Source organism: Brachypodium distachyon, chromosome 4 (genome assembly GCF_000005505.3).
Source record: "Brachypodium distachyon strain Bd21 chromosome 4, Brachypodium_distachyon_v3.0, whole genome shotgun sequence".
In the NCBI taxonomy this organism is placed as follows: Eukaryota; Viridiplantae; Streptophyta; class Magnoliopsida; order Poales; family Poaceae; genus Brachypodium; species Brachypodium distachyon.
Window position 1 is genome coordinate 14,330,723 of NC_016134.3, and position 19,166 is coordinate 14,349,888.

The 19,166-nt window shown below is 45.4% G+C and overlaps 2 protein-coding genes across 2 annotated transcripts; both read left to right on the plus strand.

Annotated features, from left to right (window-relative positions):
• Window positions 1-84: 84 nt before the first annotated feature.
• On the plus strand, window positions 85-1,202 carry LOC100830350 (BTB/POZ and MATH domain-containing protein 2). Its single transcript, XM_010240780.1, has 2 exons — window positions 85-383; window positions 440-1,202. The coding sequence occupies exons 1-2, from the start codon at window positions 85-87 to the stop codon at window positions 1,200-1,202; spliced, it is 1,062 nt and encodes a 353-aa protein (XP_010239082.1).
• An 11,498-nt stretch (window positions 1,203-12,700) lies between these two features.
• Window positions 12,701-17,776, plus strand: LOC100830966 (protein PEROXIN-4). Its single transcript, XM_024454549.1, has 5 exons — window positions 12,701-12,751; window positions 15,998-16,117; window positions 16,203-16,331; window positions 16,652-16,781; window positions 17,688-17,776. Exons 1-5 carry the CDS (start codon window positions 12,701-12,703, stop codon window positions 17,774-17,776), a joined length of 519 nt encoding a protein of 172 aa, XP_024310317.1.
• Window positions 17,777-19,166: the final 1,390 nt, after the last annotated feature.

Here is a 19,166-nt window from a genome sequence, read left to right on the forward strand (position 1 = left end):
AACCCGAAATCGAGATGAGGATTTCCGGAACGCAGGCCCTAGATTAATTCCTTCTCCGAAGCCAGCACCCGTCTCCGTCCGATGATGTCCGGATCTGTCCATGGCAACGACGGCAGCACGCCGCCGCCGTCGCCGCCGACCTGGCTCTCCCCCGTATCCGTCACAGACGAGGCCGTCTCCGCGTCCACCTCGCGCGTGTTCAAGATCGAGGGCTACTCGGAAACCAGGGGCCTCCTCGGCGCCGGCAACAGCATTAGATTCCCCACCTTCTTCCTCGGAGGCCATGGCTGGCAAATCTGGTACTACCCCGACGGCCTGCACCCCAGCCTCTCCGGCCGTTGGATATCCATGGCGCTGGTGCTCGTGGGCAACGGCGACTCCAGGCCGAGGAGGAGCGTCAGGGGCTCAGGGCAAGCGTGACGTTCCTCCTGGTAAACAGCGAGACCGGCAAGCCGCAGCAGGGCCAGGGGGGCTTCGCCGGCGGGGCGGGGAGGGCGACGTTGGGGAAGGACGAGCCGCTTGGCGTCCCGGAGTTCGTCGAGAGGGCGAGGCTCCAGAACTCGTGTTATCTCAAAGGGGATTGCGTCAGCGTCAGATGCGACATCTCCGTCGCCACCACGAATGTCGTCGCCCGTGGGACAGAGCTGTCAGAACTGTCAGAGCCGTGGTCGTCGTTCGTCGTGGTGCCGCCTTCCGACCTGCGGCGGGACCTCGGCCGGCTACTGTCATCCGGCGCTGGGGCGGATGTGGCGTTAGAGGTGCGCGGCGAGACGATCGCCGCTCACTGGCACATCCTCGCCGCCCGGTCCTCAGTCTTCGCGGCAGAGCTCCTCGACGGCACGACAGAGGAAGAGAAGACAATTCCTTCTAGCAGAGTTCGGATCGATGCCATGGACGCCACGGCGTTCAAGGCCATGCTCCACTTCATCTACACCGACTCGCTGCCGGCGACGATGGACGAGGCCGGGGGATCTATAATGCCCATGGCGCCGGACTTGCTCGTGGCGGCGGATAGGTACGATCTCTGGGGGCTGAAGTCGATGTGCGAGGAGAAGCTGTGCGATCACATCGCCGTGGACACGGTAGCGAGTATGTTGGCGATGGCTGAACGGCATGGCTGCCACGGGCTCAAGGAGGCGTTGCTTGGGTTTTGTCCAAATTCCTGGCGATCTCAAGCCGGTCTTGGGAACCGAGGGGTTTGAGCGTCTGGTCGAGAGTTGCCCCTCTGTTCTGAAAGACCATCTTGCCGTGTTTGCTCCTTGAGCTCTTTTCAATCGGGAGACCAACCGATCAGCAACATTATTTGATTTTATCATTATCGTAAGTTAAATTTCGTGACTATATATCCAGTTGCTTGCATTTTCACCGATCTCATGTGCGTGCTAGTAAAACTTTTGCTCATTTGGGCCCAAAAATGATGCTTCTAAATCCCAAGGAGGCATTGGTAAGCATGACACCATAGGACCGCTACACCACTGAACAGAAAGAATTGAGCAACTCCTAGGCAGATATGAATCCAACTTGTGCAACGATAATCTCCTCAGCTCGTTCACACTCATCATTTGAACCTAGAATCTCGCAATTCATTTTGGATTTGAAAAATCAACTTGTTTGGCTCGCATGGAATTGAGCAGATGAGTTCTATTCAAAATTTCATGTAATCGTACCATAACTGACCTCATTTCCTCTTTAAAAATCGCCACTTCTCTGGAATCATCTCCCACTCTACAAATCAATGTGGCTGACAAATTTGATTTTCGAATTAGAATTCAAATTCAACCAAATGGAATCCTAATAAAAATTTGATTTCATTTCATTACCAAACAAACTGCAAGATGCAAGAGGGTAGCATATATAGTTCCAAACTTCAGCACGGGCATGCTACTAGGAATAATTTTGATAGTTTATTGACCATCCAAATAACTTCAGAAACTATTCAACATGACCTTATAAAAATTTGGCGCGATTCTTAGTTGCCGAAACCATGGCGGGATCTATTCGTTGTTTCCATCCAAAACTGACGTCCGGGTAGGACATAATAATCTTGCCACGATCCCAACCTCCCAAACAAAACATATGTACGGATTGGCAAAGTTGAGCCACGGATAGTTGTTTGTATGGAAAAAAGATCCGTCTGGAATTAACGCTAAATCGAGGCCCCGCGGGCGTGAGGATGGCAATGGGGCGGGCACGGGTCGACCAAATCCATATCCATATCTATCACCAAACCAACTATCCATCCACGAAAATATATATCCGTGGGTGCAAAACAGTATTCACATCCATATCCACGGGTATCCGGATATTCATGGATTATCCATATCCATGCAATATATTTCATAAACAACAAAAAACATCATCAAAAGCAGCATATATACATCATCAACAACAACATATACAAAAACATACAACTAATTCTTGTGGTGGAGTGTGGCATTGAGGGAGGTGAGGGAGTTAGTGTTAGTGTTGAGTGGGAAGGGGGCTATTTATATAACTCATGTAGCTGACTAATAGACCCACATGTCAGTAATTTATTTATTATAATAAGAAAAAGATGAGGTTGCTCCCGAGCGTCTTGCTCCATATATCTGGAGCCGTCCATCAACTGAGTGCACAAACGGTGATTTTTAGACGTTTAAACGGAATGTGCACAGTGCTCTTCTTGGATTTGTAAATTTCAGTACGGAAGGGGACGGCATCTGCATCTTTCTCTCTCTCTCTCTCCTCCATGTCTCTCCTCCACGTCTTTCCTCCATGTCTCTCCTCCACGTCTTTATTCCATGTCTCTCTCTCTCCTCAATGTCTCTCCTCCATGTAGATGCTCCATTCTTGAGAGAGGATGTCTCTCCTCCATCTACATGAGGCTGCAGCATGGCCTGAGATTACCTGTGGCCGCCATATGGCCAGAAGCCACCATACATGGAGCCGCCATATATGTACATGGAGCTGCGCCGCCCTGCCGGCCTGGACGAGGGGAGAAAGTGACGGGGAACAGTGATAGGAAAGAGGAAGAAGGGGGAAGAAGAAGACACATCAACGGCCTGGGCAAGGAGAGAAAAGGAGGGGAAACTAACATCGATCCGGATCGCAAACGAAACATTATCCCCTTGTTCTCCTGCCGTGCCGTCAAATGCATTTGATGTGGGCTAACGGCTCTTCCAACCCCCAGATCGAACGTTCAGCATGCAAGGGTTGGACGGCATGGATAGAACGTGCAGGATGCTCGAGAGTAGAAAAACTGCTCTCTTATAATAAATGCCGGTTATCCATGGATCAAATGTAATATCCATGGCCACTCCATAAGTTAGCGGGTATCCATTCATGGATCCATGGATCCAAAATCCTTTCCATACCTGCCATGCATGGTCTGGATATACATGGTCGACCATTCCATCTTGACGCGGGCGCTTGCCTTGGCCACGGATCGCTCGTCTTCGTTATACAGTACTAGGTACAACCGAGAAGAGCAGGGAGCAGTATATAAAAACCCACAAATCACCCTCTCAAGATTCCTCTTAAAATCACAAACCCCCCAGACTCAGCCCCGAGCCCCGACCGACTACGTCCCCTTCGCCGGCTCTCCCGCTAGGGTTGGGCTGGGCCTTGCTCCTGCGCGAGCACTCCGTCGGCGCCGCCCTCCCCCATCCTACCAGGAACACCCGCCGCGGTCAAGGAGTTTGTGGCCGGCGTCCGTCCAGGAGCTCATCGCCGGCCGTCCAGAGCTCATCACGCCACCTGCCTCCCACCGCCCCAGATCAGCCGCTACTGGCTGCTGCCTCCCGCTACCCGGATCCGCCCCGCCGCTGCCTCCCACCGAACCAGCTCGACGGCCCATGCTGGGACAAAGTGAGTTCGCCACTGTTTTTGCCACTGCCTCCCATCTCTCGATCAAATTTTTGGCCGTTTTGCTTTGTGAAATCAGACGGTGAATGACTGCAATGTGGTAGAACGGCAATGACACTAACTCAAATCAATGGTTGGTACTGCTTGTCTTGTTTGGTGGCAAACCAAGGTGCATTGTTTTGTTTACGGGATGTTTTAGAGCTCTGGTTGATGAGCTATGATGATATATAGGTTGATATTAGTTTTAATATCTGTATTAGTTAATCAAATAGAAAGATCGTGGCTTTTACATTATTGCTTTGTGGAACGCTTGGTTAACAAGTGTTGGAAATATGCACTAGAGGCAACAATAAATTTGTTATTATCATATTTCCTTGTTCTTGATAAATGTTTATTATCCATGCTATAATTGTATTGACAGGAAACTAAATACATATGTGGATAAATAAACAAATACCGTGTCCCTAATACGCCTCTACTAGATTAGCTCGTTGATTAAAAGATGCTTAAGGTTTCCTAACCATAGACATGTGTTGTCATTTATTAATGAGGTCATATCATTAGGAGAATGATGTGAGATACAGACCCAACCTAAGCATAGCTTTTGATCGTGTCACTTAATTTTAAATTGCTAATGTTTTCATTATGTCACGTATCATTTCCTTAGACCATGAGATCATGTCACTCCCTACTACCGGAAGAATACTTTGTGGACATCAACCGTCATCTCGTAACTGGGTGATCATAAAGGTGTTCTTCAGGTATCTCGGAAGGTGCTTGTTGGGTTGTATGGATCAAGACTGAGATTTGTCACTCCATGTGACGGAGAGATATCTCTGGGCCCTCTCGGTAATATAACATCCTAATGAGCTTGCAAGCATGTGACTAATGTGTTTAGTCACGGGGATATTATATTGCGGTACGAGTAAAGAGAACTTGCCGGTAACGAGATTGAACTAGGTATGGTGATACCGACGATCAAATCTCGGGCAAGTAATATATCCCGAAACAAAGAGAATTGGATACCGGATTAATTGAATCCTTGACATCGTGGTTCAACCGATGAGATCTTCGTGGAATATGTGGGAACCATTATGGACATCCAGGTCCTGCTGTTGGTTATTGATATGATCATGTCCACATGTTCTCGAACCCGTAGGGTCACACACTTAACGCTTAATGTCGTTAGGGTTTGATGAGATAATAGATGGTGATATCGAATATTGACTCGGAGTCTCGGATGGGATCCAGGACATCACGAGGAGCTTCGGAATGGTCCGGAGATAAAAGATTTATACATGGAAAAGCTGTTTTAGGGTTCCAGAAAAGTTCGGGGTATTTTCGATATTGACCAAAAATATTCTAGAACGTTTCGGAAGTTCTCAGAAGGTTCTGAAATGTTCCGAAATATTTCTGAGAATTTAATTGGGCCTTTATATGAATTAATTGGAGCAATCTAATTAATTATCCCCTAATGGGCCTAGGCCCATTAGGGGAGAGGAAACGTGGGGGACTCCACCACGTGGTGGAAACCACCGTACGGTGGAGAACCACGTGCGTGGAGAGGCCGGGCAGAAGGAGGAATCCTTCCGGGACTCCCCTAGTTGGCCCTAGCCTCTTCTTGGAGGAGGGACAAACCTTGACCACCACCTTTATATAAATAGAGGGGAGGGGCAGGGGGAGAAAACACACCAAACCTTGCTCCTCTCCTTGACCTCCTCCTCTCACGCGCACGGTGAAGCCCTGCCCGTGGAGAACTCCACCATAACCTACACCACGCCGTCCTGCTGCTGGAATCTCATCGACCTCTTCCCTCGCTTGCTGGATCAAGAAGGAGGAGACGACGTGAAGCTGAACGTGTGGATACCAAGGAGGTGCCGTCGTTTCTGCACTGAGATTGATCTAATCGAAAGTTCCACTACGCCAACAATGATCCCGTGATCGTAACGCTTTGTGGTCTACGAGGGTATGATGCTCATTATCCCTCTCGTTACTTACATCTACTAGATATGATCTTGGGTTTCTTCCGCACATCTCGCAGGAAAAATTTTGTATTCCATGCAACGAACCCATCAACAAGAAACCGAGTCACAAAAGAACAGCAATGTGGACTCTGGTTTTTAGGGTGTTGTTTGGTTGAGGGCATCTCTGGATGAGATCGATAGGGATAGCCAGATTTTAGAGAAATGACAAGTGTATTAAGTGACAACCAGGAAATTGGAGTCAGCCAAATTTGCCGAATGGGGGCAAACCAGTCAGCCCGTAAATTCTACAATCTGTACAATTATGTTCATCTGGTTCTTGAGCACATTGTTACCTTCATCATACTTTTATAGTTCTTGGTACGGGTCATACTGATCGTCAGGCATTCATTATTTTTTCTGTTGTTTCACATTTGTGATTTTTTATGTGCTTCCAGTTGCAGTTTTGATTATAAGGATAAGTGACTTCGATGAAGTCATTTCGAGTTACTGACATATCTATCTTGTTTTCTCACATAGGCATGCATGTCTAAGATTGCTAAAGTTACTTTGCTTCGTACAGTGAAATAATGATTGTGTTATTGTTATTTCTGTTGGATTAGTGGTCTTCCTGAATCAAATGCTAATATATCTTAAATATTTTAGTGTATCATTTCTTTTTTCAATTTAAGCATTATGATGGTTATTTTGTTACTCAATTAGAATATTCTGATTTGTTCACTCTTTGTAGCATTTGGCTGATACATTTGTCAGATAAGGTTAGGTTAGCACAGAGTTATTTTCAGCCTTTGTACATCTCTTGCATACTCAATTAGTTATGTTTTGACAGTGATCTTGTACACATTGAATTATTTACACACAGATGGGTTGGTCTTAACTTGTTCAACCCAACGGCCAACCTTGGTATTTTAAATTAGTATACGATGCAAAATCTCATACTTTGTTTTGAATTGGAATAGAACTTTACAGTTTACCAAGCTAGGTGTCAACTAAATTGTATTTCGTAAACCCAAATTAGGTCTCATGTATCCGATATCTTTGTTGAAGAATTAGGTATTTTCGATGAATATTTAATCCAGAAAATTATGGCTAAAAATTTGTAGCATATTATGTCATGCAAACTAGACAAACTAAACAGCAACGCAAATCGATAAAACTCGTCTAATTCCACAGCATGCATAATATAACTACTGAATAAAATCAACAAGAAAGAGCAGATTATGTACGGTAAGGTGCCCTTCTCCTGAGTTGGTTCCTTGTTGATGAATTTCTTGAAGTCGGTGACGAGTCCAGCGGCGTCAATGTTCACGCCGGCTGCAGCAGCTGACCTGGCAACCTCCTGGGCAGCTGCGAGCGCCTGTGCTTGCATCTGGGCAGCAGCAGTCGCCCGTTGTTCGATCTGCTGCTGTGCTTGGAGTTGAGCAGCCTGCTGCTGCTGAGCTTGAGCGGCAGCCTGAGCCTGAGCCTGAGCGGCAGCCTGAGCCGCAGGATCACCGTTGTTGACCATGGTGACGAAGAAGCCGACGAGGAAGGGACGTGATGAAGCGAGCAGTCGCATAAGAACGCTCCCCAAAAACCTTATCGACCGTCTACCGGGCAGGATCTCGAAGGTCGGGCTTCCGGAGGCCTGCTTTCCCGGCGAGCTGTGCACGTAGCCGGTGGGATGGAGTAGCAGAAGGCAGCGAAACAGCGAGATTGGATCGTGGGTGCAACGACGGATTTTTGGCGTATTCGTTTTGAAGCTGGGAACATCTTATTATATCGGCATGCATGCGGACGTCGGTTTAGCCGACGTTGATTTAGGAAACCTTCGGTTTAGGAAACCAAAATCGACTCCGCAATTATCGGGATTTGTTACGCGTCCGCAACATATTCCAACTGCCAAAAGAATAAGCAACGATCCGGACCGACCGACTCGATGAATGGGCTTTTGAGATTTTCCAGGAATTTAATTTAGTTTAGGCGTTTGCCTTATCCTAAATTCCAACAATCCCCCACAATATCTCATAAGCACATAAGAATGTCGTTGATCCAAAAACTCTGTTTTTGATATACCAGCGTTTCAGTGGAGACCGGTTAAGGTTGAACATCCACCTAAACAAATAGCTACACTCATGCACAACTGAACAATGGACAAGATCTTAAATTGTCAGTTTTTTATGTTAGAGCTTCACTAAGTTGTTGTCTGGTACAGGGCTGCCGAAAACTACCCCGCGGTGTGGAGCATATAAGTCATTCTCCAGGCCTTTTTCATGAGCTGACTAGAGACCACCCAAATCTCATATACTGCGACCAATAGTCAGGCTCATATAGGTGTGTTCTTTCGAGACTACTTTGTAGAACAGTATCTCTCTTTGAAATTTATGCAACGCATCAGAACACATTAAGTTGAACAACCTACCATACAACATAAGAGAGTAATGCATCGTCAACGGAGTGGGATAAGGAATGTACACTCTCTTCTGTTATCCTATGACTTGTTTCCAGGTCCTACTTCACGGGATCTCCGATCACATAGGCTGGTTTACCGCCATGTTAACTCACGTGGGTCGCAACCCCATCTCCCTTGATGCAGATTCTATCACATTCCTTGATAGACCCTTCGTAAAGGGATCTGCCAGATTTTTAGCCGTTGAGATATACCCCAATGCTATTATTCCTGAATTTCTCATTGCTCTGACAGATTTCAGACGTCTTCTGACGTGTCTTGATGACTTCATGTTGTCTTTAGAACTGTTCACTTTGACTGTCACAGTTTGATTGTCATAGTTCATAAGAATTGCCGGTACAGGTTTTTTCAACAATCAGCAAGTCCATCAAGAGCTCTCGAAGCAAGTCAGCTTCAACCGTGGATGTATCTAACGCTGAAAGTTCTGCTTCCATTGTTGATCTGGTTAAGATCGTTTGCTTGCAAGACTTCCAGGAAACAGCGCCCCCTCTGAGTGTGAACACATATCCATTCGTGGCTTTTAGCTCATCAACATCAGATATCTAGTTTGTATCACTAAAGCCCTCAAGTACCTTGGGGTACCCAGTATAGTGTCTACCATAGCTCATTGTACCCTTTAGTTAGCGCATTACCCTCTCGAGTGCACTCCAGTGATCACCTCCCGGATTCTTAGTGAACCGACTCAGTTTGCTCACAGCAAAAGAGATGTCAGGTCTAGTTGCGCTAGCTAAATACATGAGCGAGCCAATAATCTGAGAATATCTCAGTTGGTCTCTTCCAATTCTGTGATTCTTGCGAAGCAGAACACTTGGATCATAAGGAGTTGGAGAAGGTTTACAATCAGCATAGCCGAAACGGCTCAATATCTTCTCCACATAGTGAGATTGCAACAGAGTGATCTCACGATTGTCGCCTCTCACAAGCTTGATGTTTAAAATGACATCAACTACACCAAGATATTTCATTTCAAAGCACTTCGACAAGAAAGCCTTTACCTCTTCAATCACTTCGAGGTCAGTCCCAAATATTAGTCAAAGTTTTGTCAAACTTCTCATGCCATTGCTTAGGAGCTTGTTTCAGGCCATATAAAGACTTTAATAACTTACACACTTTGCCTTCATGACCCGTTATTACAAATCCATCTGGCTGTTTCATGTAAATTTTCTCGTCCAACTCTCCATTAAGGAAAGCTGTCTTGACGTCCATTTGATGGACGATCAGACCATATGAGGCAGCCAGTGATAGTAATACTCTGATTGTGGTCAATCGAGCTACAGGTGAGTAAGTATCAAAGAAATCGTCACCTTCTTTCTAAGTAAAACCCTTGGCCACAAGCCGCGACTTGTACTTCTCAATAGTACCATCAGGCCCAAAAGTTTTCTTGAACATCCACCTGCATCCTACAGGTTTGCACCCGTACAGATGGTCAACCACCTCCCAAGTACCATTAGCCATGATGGAATCCATCTCACTACGAATGGCTTCCTTCCAATAGTCTGCATCCGAAGATGCAAAGACCTCATTAATGGTTTTAGAAGTGTCTTCCACAGGGTACACAATGAAATCATCACCAAAGGATTTTGCAATCCTTTGTCGCTTACTCCTCGTAGGAGCTTCAGTGTCATCCTCCTCAGGAATCTCAGCAAGCGTTTGTTCAAGATTTTCAATTGGGATGGCGGTTTCAGGAGCTACATCATGATCTTGATGTTCCTCTGAACTGTCGGGTTCGACAGGTATAAAATGATCCTCTCTAGATGTGCTATGCATATCTCTCATGGGAAATATGTCCTCAAAAAATGTAGCATCACTGGACTCCATAATTGTACCGACGCTCATGTCGGGTACTCCAGAGTTTACAACCAAGAATCTATAGCCGACACTCCTAGGAGCGTAGCCAATAAAGACACAATCAACGGTTTTGGGTCCAAACTTACGTTTTTTGGTAATTGGCACATTGACTTTTGCCAAACAACCCCAAGTCTGTAAGGAAGAAAGTCTGAGTCTCTTCTTTTCCCATAGCTCGTATGGTGTGATCTCTTTATCTTTTGTGGGAGCACGATTTAGGACATGACACGAAGTCAATAGAGCGTCCCCCCACCATGCCTTGGATAAACCTGCAGTGTCTAACATGGCGTTAACCAAGTCAGTCAGCGTGCGGTTTTTCCTCTCAGCAACCCCGTTTGATTGGGGCGAATAGGGAGGCGTCCTCTCATGGACGATGCCATGTTCCTCACAAAATGAATTAAACTCACTGGAGAAATATTCTCCACCGCGGTCAGACCGCAACCGTTTGATTTTCTTCTCAAGTTGATTCTCGACTTCAACTTTATAGATCTTAAAATAATGCAATGCCTCATCTTTTGATTTTAAAAATACACATAGCAAAATCTAGTTGCATCATCAATGAAAGTCATAAAGTAACGTTTTCCACTTTTGGTTAATACACTGTTCATCTCACAAATATCAGATATGAGCTCTAACGGTGCTAGGTTCCTCTCCTCCGCAGCCTTGTGAGGCTTGCGAGGCTGCTTTGCTTGCACACAAGTTTGGCACTTCGAACCTTTAGCCACGGCGATTTAGGGATTAAACACAGATTTGCTAACCGCGTCATGCAAGCAAAATTAATGTGACAAAGTCATGAATGCCAAACATTAGACTCATTGTTAATAGAATTGACGCTGTTCACGACCTTATTACAAAAATCCGAAAGGGATAAGCGGAACAAGCCTCCGCACTCATAACCTTTACCAATAAATTGTCCATATTTAGACACAATAACTTTATTGGACTCAAACACTAACTTAAATCCGTCCTTGCAAAGGAGGGATCCACTAACAAGATTATTCTGAATGGAAGGCACATGCTGCACGTTCCTCAGCTGCACGATCTTCCCCGAAGTAAACTTCAGATCCACCGAGCCAACACCATGAACAGAAGCATGAGCGCCGTTCCCTATCGTCACTGAGGACCTGATGGCCTGATATGAAGAACACAAGGAAATATCAGCACACACATGAATAGTTGCACATGTATCAACCCACCAATCGGTGGATTGACATACAGAAAATACAGTAAATGAATTACCATACCCGCCTGCATTTTCATTGTTGCCAATAGTCAGATTGGCAAACTTTTGCCGTATCTGTCCTCCTTTGCGCTCTTTGCAGTTACTCGCCCAATGGCCGAGTCCTCCGCACACAAAGCAAGGATCCTTGTCCTTGTTGCCTCCTTTCTTCTTCTTCTTGAAAGTGGTAGTGTTCTTGGGACCAGGAATGCTGAATCCCTTTCCCTTTCCCTTGTTGTTATTGTTGTTGTGGTTATGGTTGTTCCTTTGAACCATGTTGCCAGTGGACGTACCCTCCAAGGGATTGCCTTTGGGGCTAGCATCTTTTGCTCTCGCCTTCTCCTCAATATCAAGAGTCGAATCAGGTTCTCCACAGAGATTTCCTGTCTCTTGTGTTTTAGAGAAGTAGCAAAGTTCCTCCACGAGGGAGGAAGCTTGGCGATGATGCCCCCGGCAACAAATTTGTCGACTAGTGGACACTTGAATTGCTCAAGTTCCTTAGCCATAGTCAGTAGCTTATGAGCTTGTTCGACTGCAGATCGGTTTGCAACCATCTTATAGTCAAAGAACTGCTCCATGACGTACAACTCACTGCCAGCATCAGATGCGCCGAATTTTGCGTCGAGCGCATCCCACAGCTCTTTGGCATCCTGAATGTGCAGATAAGCATCAACGAGCTTATCTCTAGCACACTTAGGATCGCGCCAATGACTACAACACAAGCCTCTTTATACAGCTGCTCAGGAGCAACCGTTTGAGTCTTCCCGTGTTGGACCACCCACCATGCGCCCATAGCCACAAGCCACATGTGACATTTATACCGCCACCTCTTAAAGTGCAGTCCAGCAAACATAGGTGGTTTCAAAGTAGCAGCGAATTGAGCCATCGAAAATTTGCCTATACATATAAGGTTTTTGGATTGTTGAAAAATTAGGTATTTTCGATGAATATTTAATCCAGAAAATCATGGCTGAAAACATGTAGCATATTATGTCATGCAAACTAGACAAACTAAACAGCAACGCAAAGCGATAAAACTCGTCTAATTCCACAGCATGCATAATATAAGTACTGAATAAAATCAACAAGAAAGAGCAGATTACGTATGGTAAGGTGCCCTTCTCCTGAGTTGGTTCCTTGTTGATGAATTTCTTGAAGTCGGTGACGAGTCCAGCGGCGTCGATGTTCACGCCGGCTGCAGCAGCCGACCTGGCAACCTCCTAGGCAGTTGCGAGCGCCTGTGCTTGTATCTGGGCAGCAGCAGTCGCCCGTTGTTCGATCTGCTGCTGTGCTTGGAGTTGAGCAGCCTGATGCTGCTGAGCTTGAGCGGCAGCCAGAGCCGCAGCATCACCGTTGTTGACCATGGTGACAAAGAAGACGACGAGGAAGGGACGTGATGAAGCAAGCAGTCACGTAAGAACGCTCCCCAAAAACCTTATCGACCGTTTCCCGGGCAGGATCTCGAAGGTCGGGGTTCCGGAGGCCTGCTCTCCCGACGAGCTGTGCACGCAGCCGGCGGGATGGAGTAACGGAAGGCAGCGAACAACGAGATTGGATCGTTGGTGCAACGACGGGTTTTTGGCGTATTCGTTCTGAGGCCGGAAACGTCTTATTATGTAGGCACGCATGCGGACGTCGGTTTAGGAAACCATCAATTTAAAAAACCTTCAGTTTAGGAAACCAACCGACGTTGATTTAGGAAACCTTCGGTTTAGGAAACCAACCGACGTTTAGGAAACCTTCGGTTTACGAAACCAGCCGACGTTGATTTAGGAAACCTTCGGTTTAGGAAACCAAAATCGACTCCGCAATTATCAGGATTTGTTACGCGTCCGCAATATATTGCAACTGCCAAAAGAATAAGAAACGATCCGGACCAACCGACTCGATGAATGGGCTTTTGAGATTTTCCAGAAATTTAATTTAGTTTAGACGTTTGGCTTATCCTAAATTCCAACAATCTCCATGCTAAGGTTTGCTAGCCACCCATTCATATCTGACTGCACGCAATTTCTTCTTTGGCTAGTCATTGTAGCTGCGTACATTGGTAAACCCGACATCCCATTTTATAATCTGTATTAGTTTTAACTCAGATACCAAGGAAGGTTTAACTGCTAAGAAATAGGCTGATTTGTTTATGTGTTCTGCGGCTGAAAATGCTTCGGGTGCATCCTTCTTAATTGCATGCATGTGCCAACTGCCCAGGCCATGCATAATCAGCCACGATGCGCCGGTCATAGGACGGTCTAAAAACGATGGCACTCACATACACAACAAGGCCAATGACATCTGCGTAAAAGAATAGTTAAGAGACTACACATAAAAACCTTTAGGAAGGCCTTGCTTCTGCTAACTACCTGCTAAACATCTATCCCGCTGGTAGAAGCAAGGCTTTCGTAAAGGTCTTGATGTATTCTCTCTTAACTACTATTTTTTTTTATTATGCAAATGTCATTGGGATTGTTGTGTATGTGTGTCCCATCGTGTTTAGACAGTCCTATGACCGGCGCGCTATGGTCCTGTTTGGTTAGGATTAAATGTGAATTTTGGCTTATAAGTCACAAATGTTAGGAATTAATCTTGTCTAGTCCAAATAGTACTAGGTTTAGCTAGTGGTGTAGTCCGTGCAGGACTTTGTCCTGGTTAGCTAGCTGTGTACGAGTTGGTGAGTTCCCAGCGTGTTTGGCTTGTATGCCCATGGTGTAGTTTGAGTCCGTATAGGTATACGAGTACTAGTCCTAGTCAGTTTAGTATAGCTACTTAGGATATGTGCGTGTATAAATACACGGGCAAGGCTGTTGCTATAGGTCAAGCTTGTAGCGTGAGTCCTGAGATTTAGAAGAGAAGCAAAGAAAAGGCACGACGGGTGCCTTTGGCCATAATCTGGTGATCCTCGTGTGCGTCTTCATGTGATTGATCTTTGAGCAAACCCAACATTTGGTATCAGAGCGAGGTCCAAGATTTGAAGACGCGCTTGCCCCGGGGAGGCGATGTGCTAGCGCCTCGGGGCGGGCAACGGAGGCGGAGCGACGTCCGCGGATAAGAGCCGGCAATCAACGGCTGAGCAGTGTCCGCGGATCAGATCGGGTAATCGGTGGCAGTGTGCGAAGAGGTGTTCAGCGGATTGGATCGGGAAATCGGTGGCTGTGCAGTGGAGCGACGTTCAGCAGATCAGATAGGACTATCGTCGCAGTGGACCGATCTCCTAGTAACGGGAGATCATCCTGATCGTCGGAAAGTACTCGATATCGGGTCAAGCTGCGTATGTACGTCCAGGTCAGCGTCTGTGAGTCGTGGTTGTGTCCAAGTGCTTGTCTGTGTGGGACTCTGTTGCAGCGGAAGTACGTCACGGTCGAAGGGTTGTCCGGTGAGGTGTATCACTGAGGGCGAAGACGTGCGTGCAGACAAGGTGGCGGGCAGTCATCTGTGTGTCTCGGCAAGAAGATGTAAGCTCAAGAGTGTTGTGAGGCGGTAACCAGTGAAGGTGAGTCTCTTCAATGAGGACATGTCTCTACATGGAGCTATGAGTTTAGCTAGCACATATTGCGCTAGGTGTGGACGGTGTAGTCCATGCGGAAGCTAGTATGACTGGAAGTCTGGATCATACGTGAGTGTAGTCGATGAGTCATGAAGATGAAGTGATTCAACATCAGGGGGAGCATGGAAGACACGAGTCAAGATTAGGGGGAGACTATTAGGAATTAATCTTGTCTAGTCCAAATAGTATTAGATTTAGCTAGTGGTGTAGTCCGTGAAGGATTTTGTCCTGGTTAGCTAGCTGTGTACGAGTTGGTGAGTTCCCAGCGTGTTTGGCTTGTATGCCCATGACGTAGTTTGAGTCCGTATAGATATACGAGTACTAGTCGTAGTCAGTTTAGTATAGCTACTTAGGATATGTGCGTGTATAAATACACGGGCTAGGTTGTAACGTGAGTTCTGAGATTTAGAAGAAAAGCAAAGAAAAGGCACAACAGGTGCCTTTGGCCATAATTTGGTGATTCTCGTGTGCGTCTTCATGTGATTCATCTTTGGACAAACCCAACAACAAAAACATTTGTTTAAGTGCTTTGTCTTTTTTAAGCCAAAAGACACATTTAAGTGTAACCAAACAGGGCCTATGGTGCATGCGCCCATGGAAAAGTTGCATCCCATGATCAATTGCCATGAGACGTATATCAGTTAAAGAAAGGAGTTAATGACAGTAGATAATTATGGATAATTAGTGGTATCTATTCTTTTTTGTAGGCCCCGTGTCATTCTCTTGCATCCCTTTATTTTTCTATTTCATGTCTTGGTACCTGTGTCTTGGCCGTTTCTTCTGCGGCAAACGGGTACCTCACTTTTTCCATCCACGTTGGCTTTGAAACAAGAAAGAGAGTGATAGTACCGGTACTAAATTTCTTGTTGGACATGCTCTAGCTAATACGACATATAAGTTGGGAAAAAAAACTAAGACGACCTATAAAATAGAAGGAGGGAGTATAGAGTTAAAGTCATAGAAATTTGTAATACTTCATTAACAATGTAATGTTTACAGAAGGCGCTAATTGGGTGGTAGACTAATCACTGACTAGGCAGTCTTAGACGGGATGCATTTGCTAGCCTGTTTGTCTTGCCAACACCTAGTGCTAGCATTCTGAAAGTGTCTTCTATCCATAGGCATCTAGAGCTAGGCTTTTTAAGGAATACAAGGAGGTGCAGCGAGAAAAGTCAGCTGACCCAGATATCCTATTACTCTGTGATGATTCAAATATATTCAAGTGGACTGCTCTAATCAAGGTGTTTGTTTCTTTTGCAAGTGTAATGCAGCAACAAGCAATGTTAGCTTTCTTCTAATGCCTTTTCTTACTGTATATATTGTTAGGGTCCATCAGAGACACCTTTTGAAGGCGGTGTATTCGAACTTGCATTCTCAATTCCTGAGCAGTATCCTCTGCTGCCCCCGCAAGTTCGCTTCCTGACCAAAATTTTCCACCCAAATGTTCACTTCAAGGTTACTTCTATATTGCCTTTTTTTTCCAATGTCATATTTGATTTAGGGCGTACGAATTTGAGTTCGTAATTAAGGTAGGTAAAATTCCGATGCTCTAGGTTCCTATTATTGAATTGCCTTGCTACAACCTGAATGTGTTCTGCCAATATAAAACCATTTGTTTTTGTTGTTGAAATTTTCTGCAACACTTGAATACACTATGTGTTCATTTGTGCAGGGACAATTGTACCTGCCTTTATGATTGTTAAATCCAAACTAAGGGCCAATCTTTTTTCTCTTTTAAAAAAAACTTATTTATTTTCTCTTATTTATGTTTCTAGACAGGTGAAATATGCCTGGATATATTGAAGAGCGCGTGGAGCCCTGCATGGACCCTACAATCTGTTTGCAGAGCCATAATTGCATTGATGGCCCATCCGGAAGCAGACAGTCCAGTTAACTGTGACTTTGGTAGCTTCATATCATACTCACAATCCATTCAAACTGCAGTTTACTCATTAGTTTCTACTGGTGAACTGATTGGTGTTTATGCTCTCACTCTGCATCAAGCTATGATGCATGGAAACTGTCCCACCTTCAATTGTGTTTTCAACTACTTGATGAGGCAGCGGTTCTTTAAATTATTTCTAGACTGAGGTGTTAGAAAATTATGGTTCACAACGTTGCCAGCTTTGACACTTTGTATGTTACCCAAGGTTTAGCTTTTTAAGAAATAATGGGTGTACAGCAATAATTAGTAGTAAGAAACTATATTAGAGTGATTGAATATTATAAATCTTAATCATTGCCTTTAACATATATACGTGAAGCACTCGCTACAAAAAGGTACTCCCTCCATCCCAAAATAATGGGTGGATGGAGCATGTAGCTTGTGGTCACATAGTATAAGTTTTGGCTCTATCTTCAACGCTTTGTATGTTAGCCAAGGTTTATCTTTTTAAGAAATAATAGGTGTACAGCGCTAAATAGTACTCCTTCCGATCCTAAGTGTCTCAGATTTATTACAAAGGGAGTAAGAAGACATTAGAGTGATTAAATATTGCAATCATTGGCTTTAACACGTGCACTTGAAACACTGGGACAAAAATGATTTCTAGCTTTGTTGTCCCAGTATATTCTTCGGCTCTTTATTGTGGATACAAATGTGTACCAAAATGGAAGCGATAAATCTCTGCTTGCCAGACTGTTGATGTACAAAACATAAGCATGTAGATTTCCAAAAACAATTCCTGGTTAATGAGTACTGCTTAAATTGAAAGGTCATAATTGTGCCGACTGGGTTATTCAAAAGAGGCCTATTGTTATGTTTTAAATCTTGTGTTGGTTCCTGATTCTCCATTTGTGTAACCACCATAGGCAATCTCCTGCGCTCAGGCGATATCAGAGGCTACCAATCTGTGGCACGAATTTATACGAGGCTAGCGGCGGTACCAAAGAAAGATTAATGGCAGATTGCGAAAGTAAACCAGATGAGTGGCATGGCTGATTCATGAATCACTCAGTTGTCAGGTTTCAACTCTGTACAGATGAACTTGGGATACTTGTTTTCTTACCTTGTTGTACTGTGTGTGTACATTCTGGTGGTGCAGTAAAAAGATGCGAAACGTGCATTTGGAACGCTTGATTTATGAGGTAATATAACTGGGATTTGGTACTTTGAATCGAGTGCAGTATCTGCTTTAAAATTACTTGTTCTTTTTTTTTAAGAAGAAACAATCCATTAGCTCGTCAAAGATAACAGGTTACAGGGTACAACACACTGAGCAACAACCGATACAGGGACAGACTCCTATGGCAAATCAGTCATTTTCGACAATCTAGCATACTGAGCAATAACATGACCTAACGAATTGCCCTCCCGGCACACCCAACTAATTAAGAAGTCATTACAGGACACTAAAGCTCTCCTAATCTCCTGAAGCAAGAAGCAAGAGGAAGATCTGTCTACTGAGTTGGAGTTCAGGTTGTTGACAAGCTGCTGGCAATCGGATTCCAGATGCAGATTGACCCCCGGCTGCATGCAGAGGGTCTCAATTCCAAGCAGCCAGGCGGCAGTTTCAGCTTCGTTGGGGGACGAGCAGTTTACGATCTGTCCCCAAGCGGATACGACAATCTCCCCATTACAAGTTCTGAGCACGCCACTCCACCAGGCCTCCTTGGAGTGTTCAGAAAAGCTCGCATCCACGTTGAGCTTCTGCCAGTTAGGGGCCGGAGGGCGCCATATGCCCCACACTGCAGACTGGACAGCAGGAGAGCAGACCGATTGAGTCAGAAGATCCAGATCAGCTACAGACTGAGCTACAGTTGAGCTGTTACACAGGTTCAGGCTATTGTATATAGCAGCGTCGTCCCCCCTGAGATTCTCATGCGCACGGGCATAGCCGCATATGAGCCGGGCCGATTCCTCAATACTGGCACTGCCTTTGTTGAACAACACATCGTTTCTGTGGTGCCAAGCACGCCACCATAAGAACAACAGGTGCTGACGAGTGCTTGGGGACACCGAATCAAGCAACACCAGAACCCAGTCCTCCCCATTCTGCTTCAGTAAGTTTTCAGGGGGGATCTTCCAGTCCTGTCTCATATGCTGGCGGAGGTCCCGGGCCTTGGGGCATGCCATCATAGCGTGGTAGCCTGTCTCATTACTCATACCACATATCTCACAGGTGGGTTTGGTATTTTTGATGCGCTTGCACCTGTTAGCTTGGACTGCTAGCGAGTTTGTGGCGAGCTTTCATGCAAAAACGCGCAATTTCAGAGGGACATTACACCTCCAGATCACATCCCAAATCTTGCGATTTCCGTCAGGGCTAGAGCTTGAGCTGCCATTCCCCT

Excerpts from the sequence above, each read along its gene's own strand:
- LOC100830350 (XM_010240780.1), top strand. The coding sequence starts at position 85 with ATGTCCGGATCTGTCCATGGCAACGACGGCAGCACGCCGCCGCCGTCG. Across the intron at positions 384-439 it reads GTGGGCAACGGCGACTCCAG|CGAGACCGGCAAGCCGCAGC; the intron begins GCCGAGGAGGAG and ends CCTGGTAAACAG.
- LOC100830966 (XM_024454549.1), top strand. The coding sequence starts at position 12,701 with ATGGTGACAAAGAAGACGACGAGGAAGGGACGTGATGAAGCAAGCAGT. Across the intron at positions 12,752-15,997 it reads GTGATGAAGCAAGCAGTCAC|GCATCTAGAGCTAGGCTTTT; the intron begins GTAAGAACGCTC and ends TTCTATCCATAG. Across the intron at positions 16,782-17,687 it reads TCCAGTTAACTGTGACTTTG|GCAATCTCCTGCGCTCAGGC; the intron begins GTAGCTTCATAT and ends TAACCACCATAG.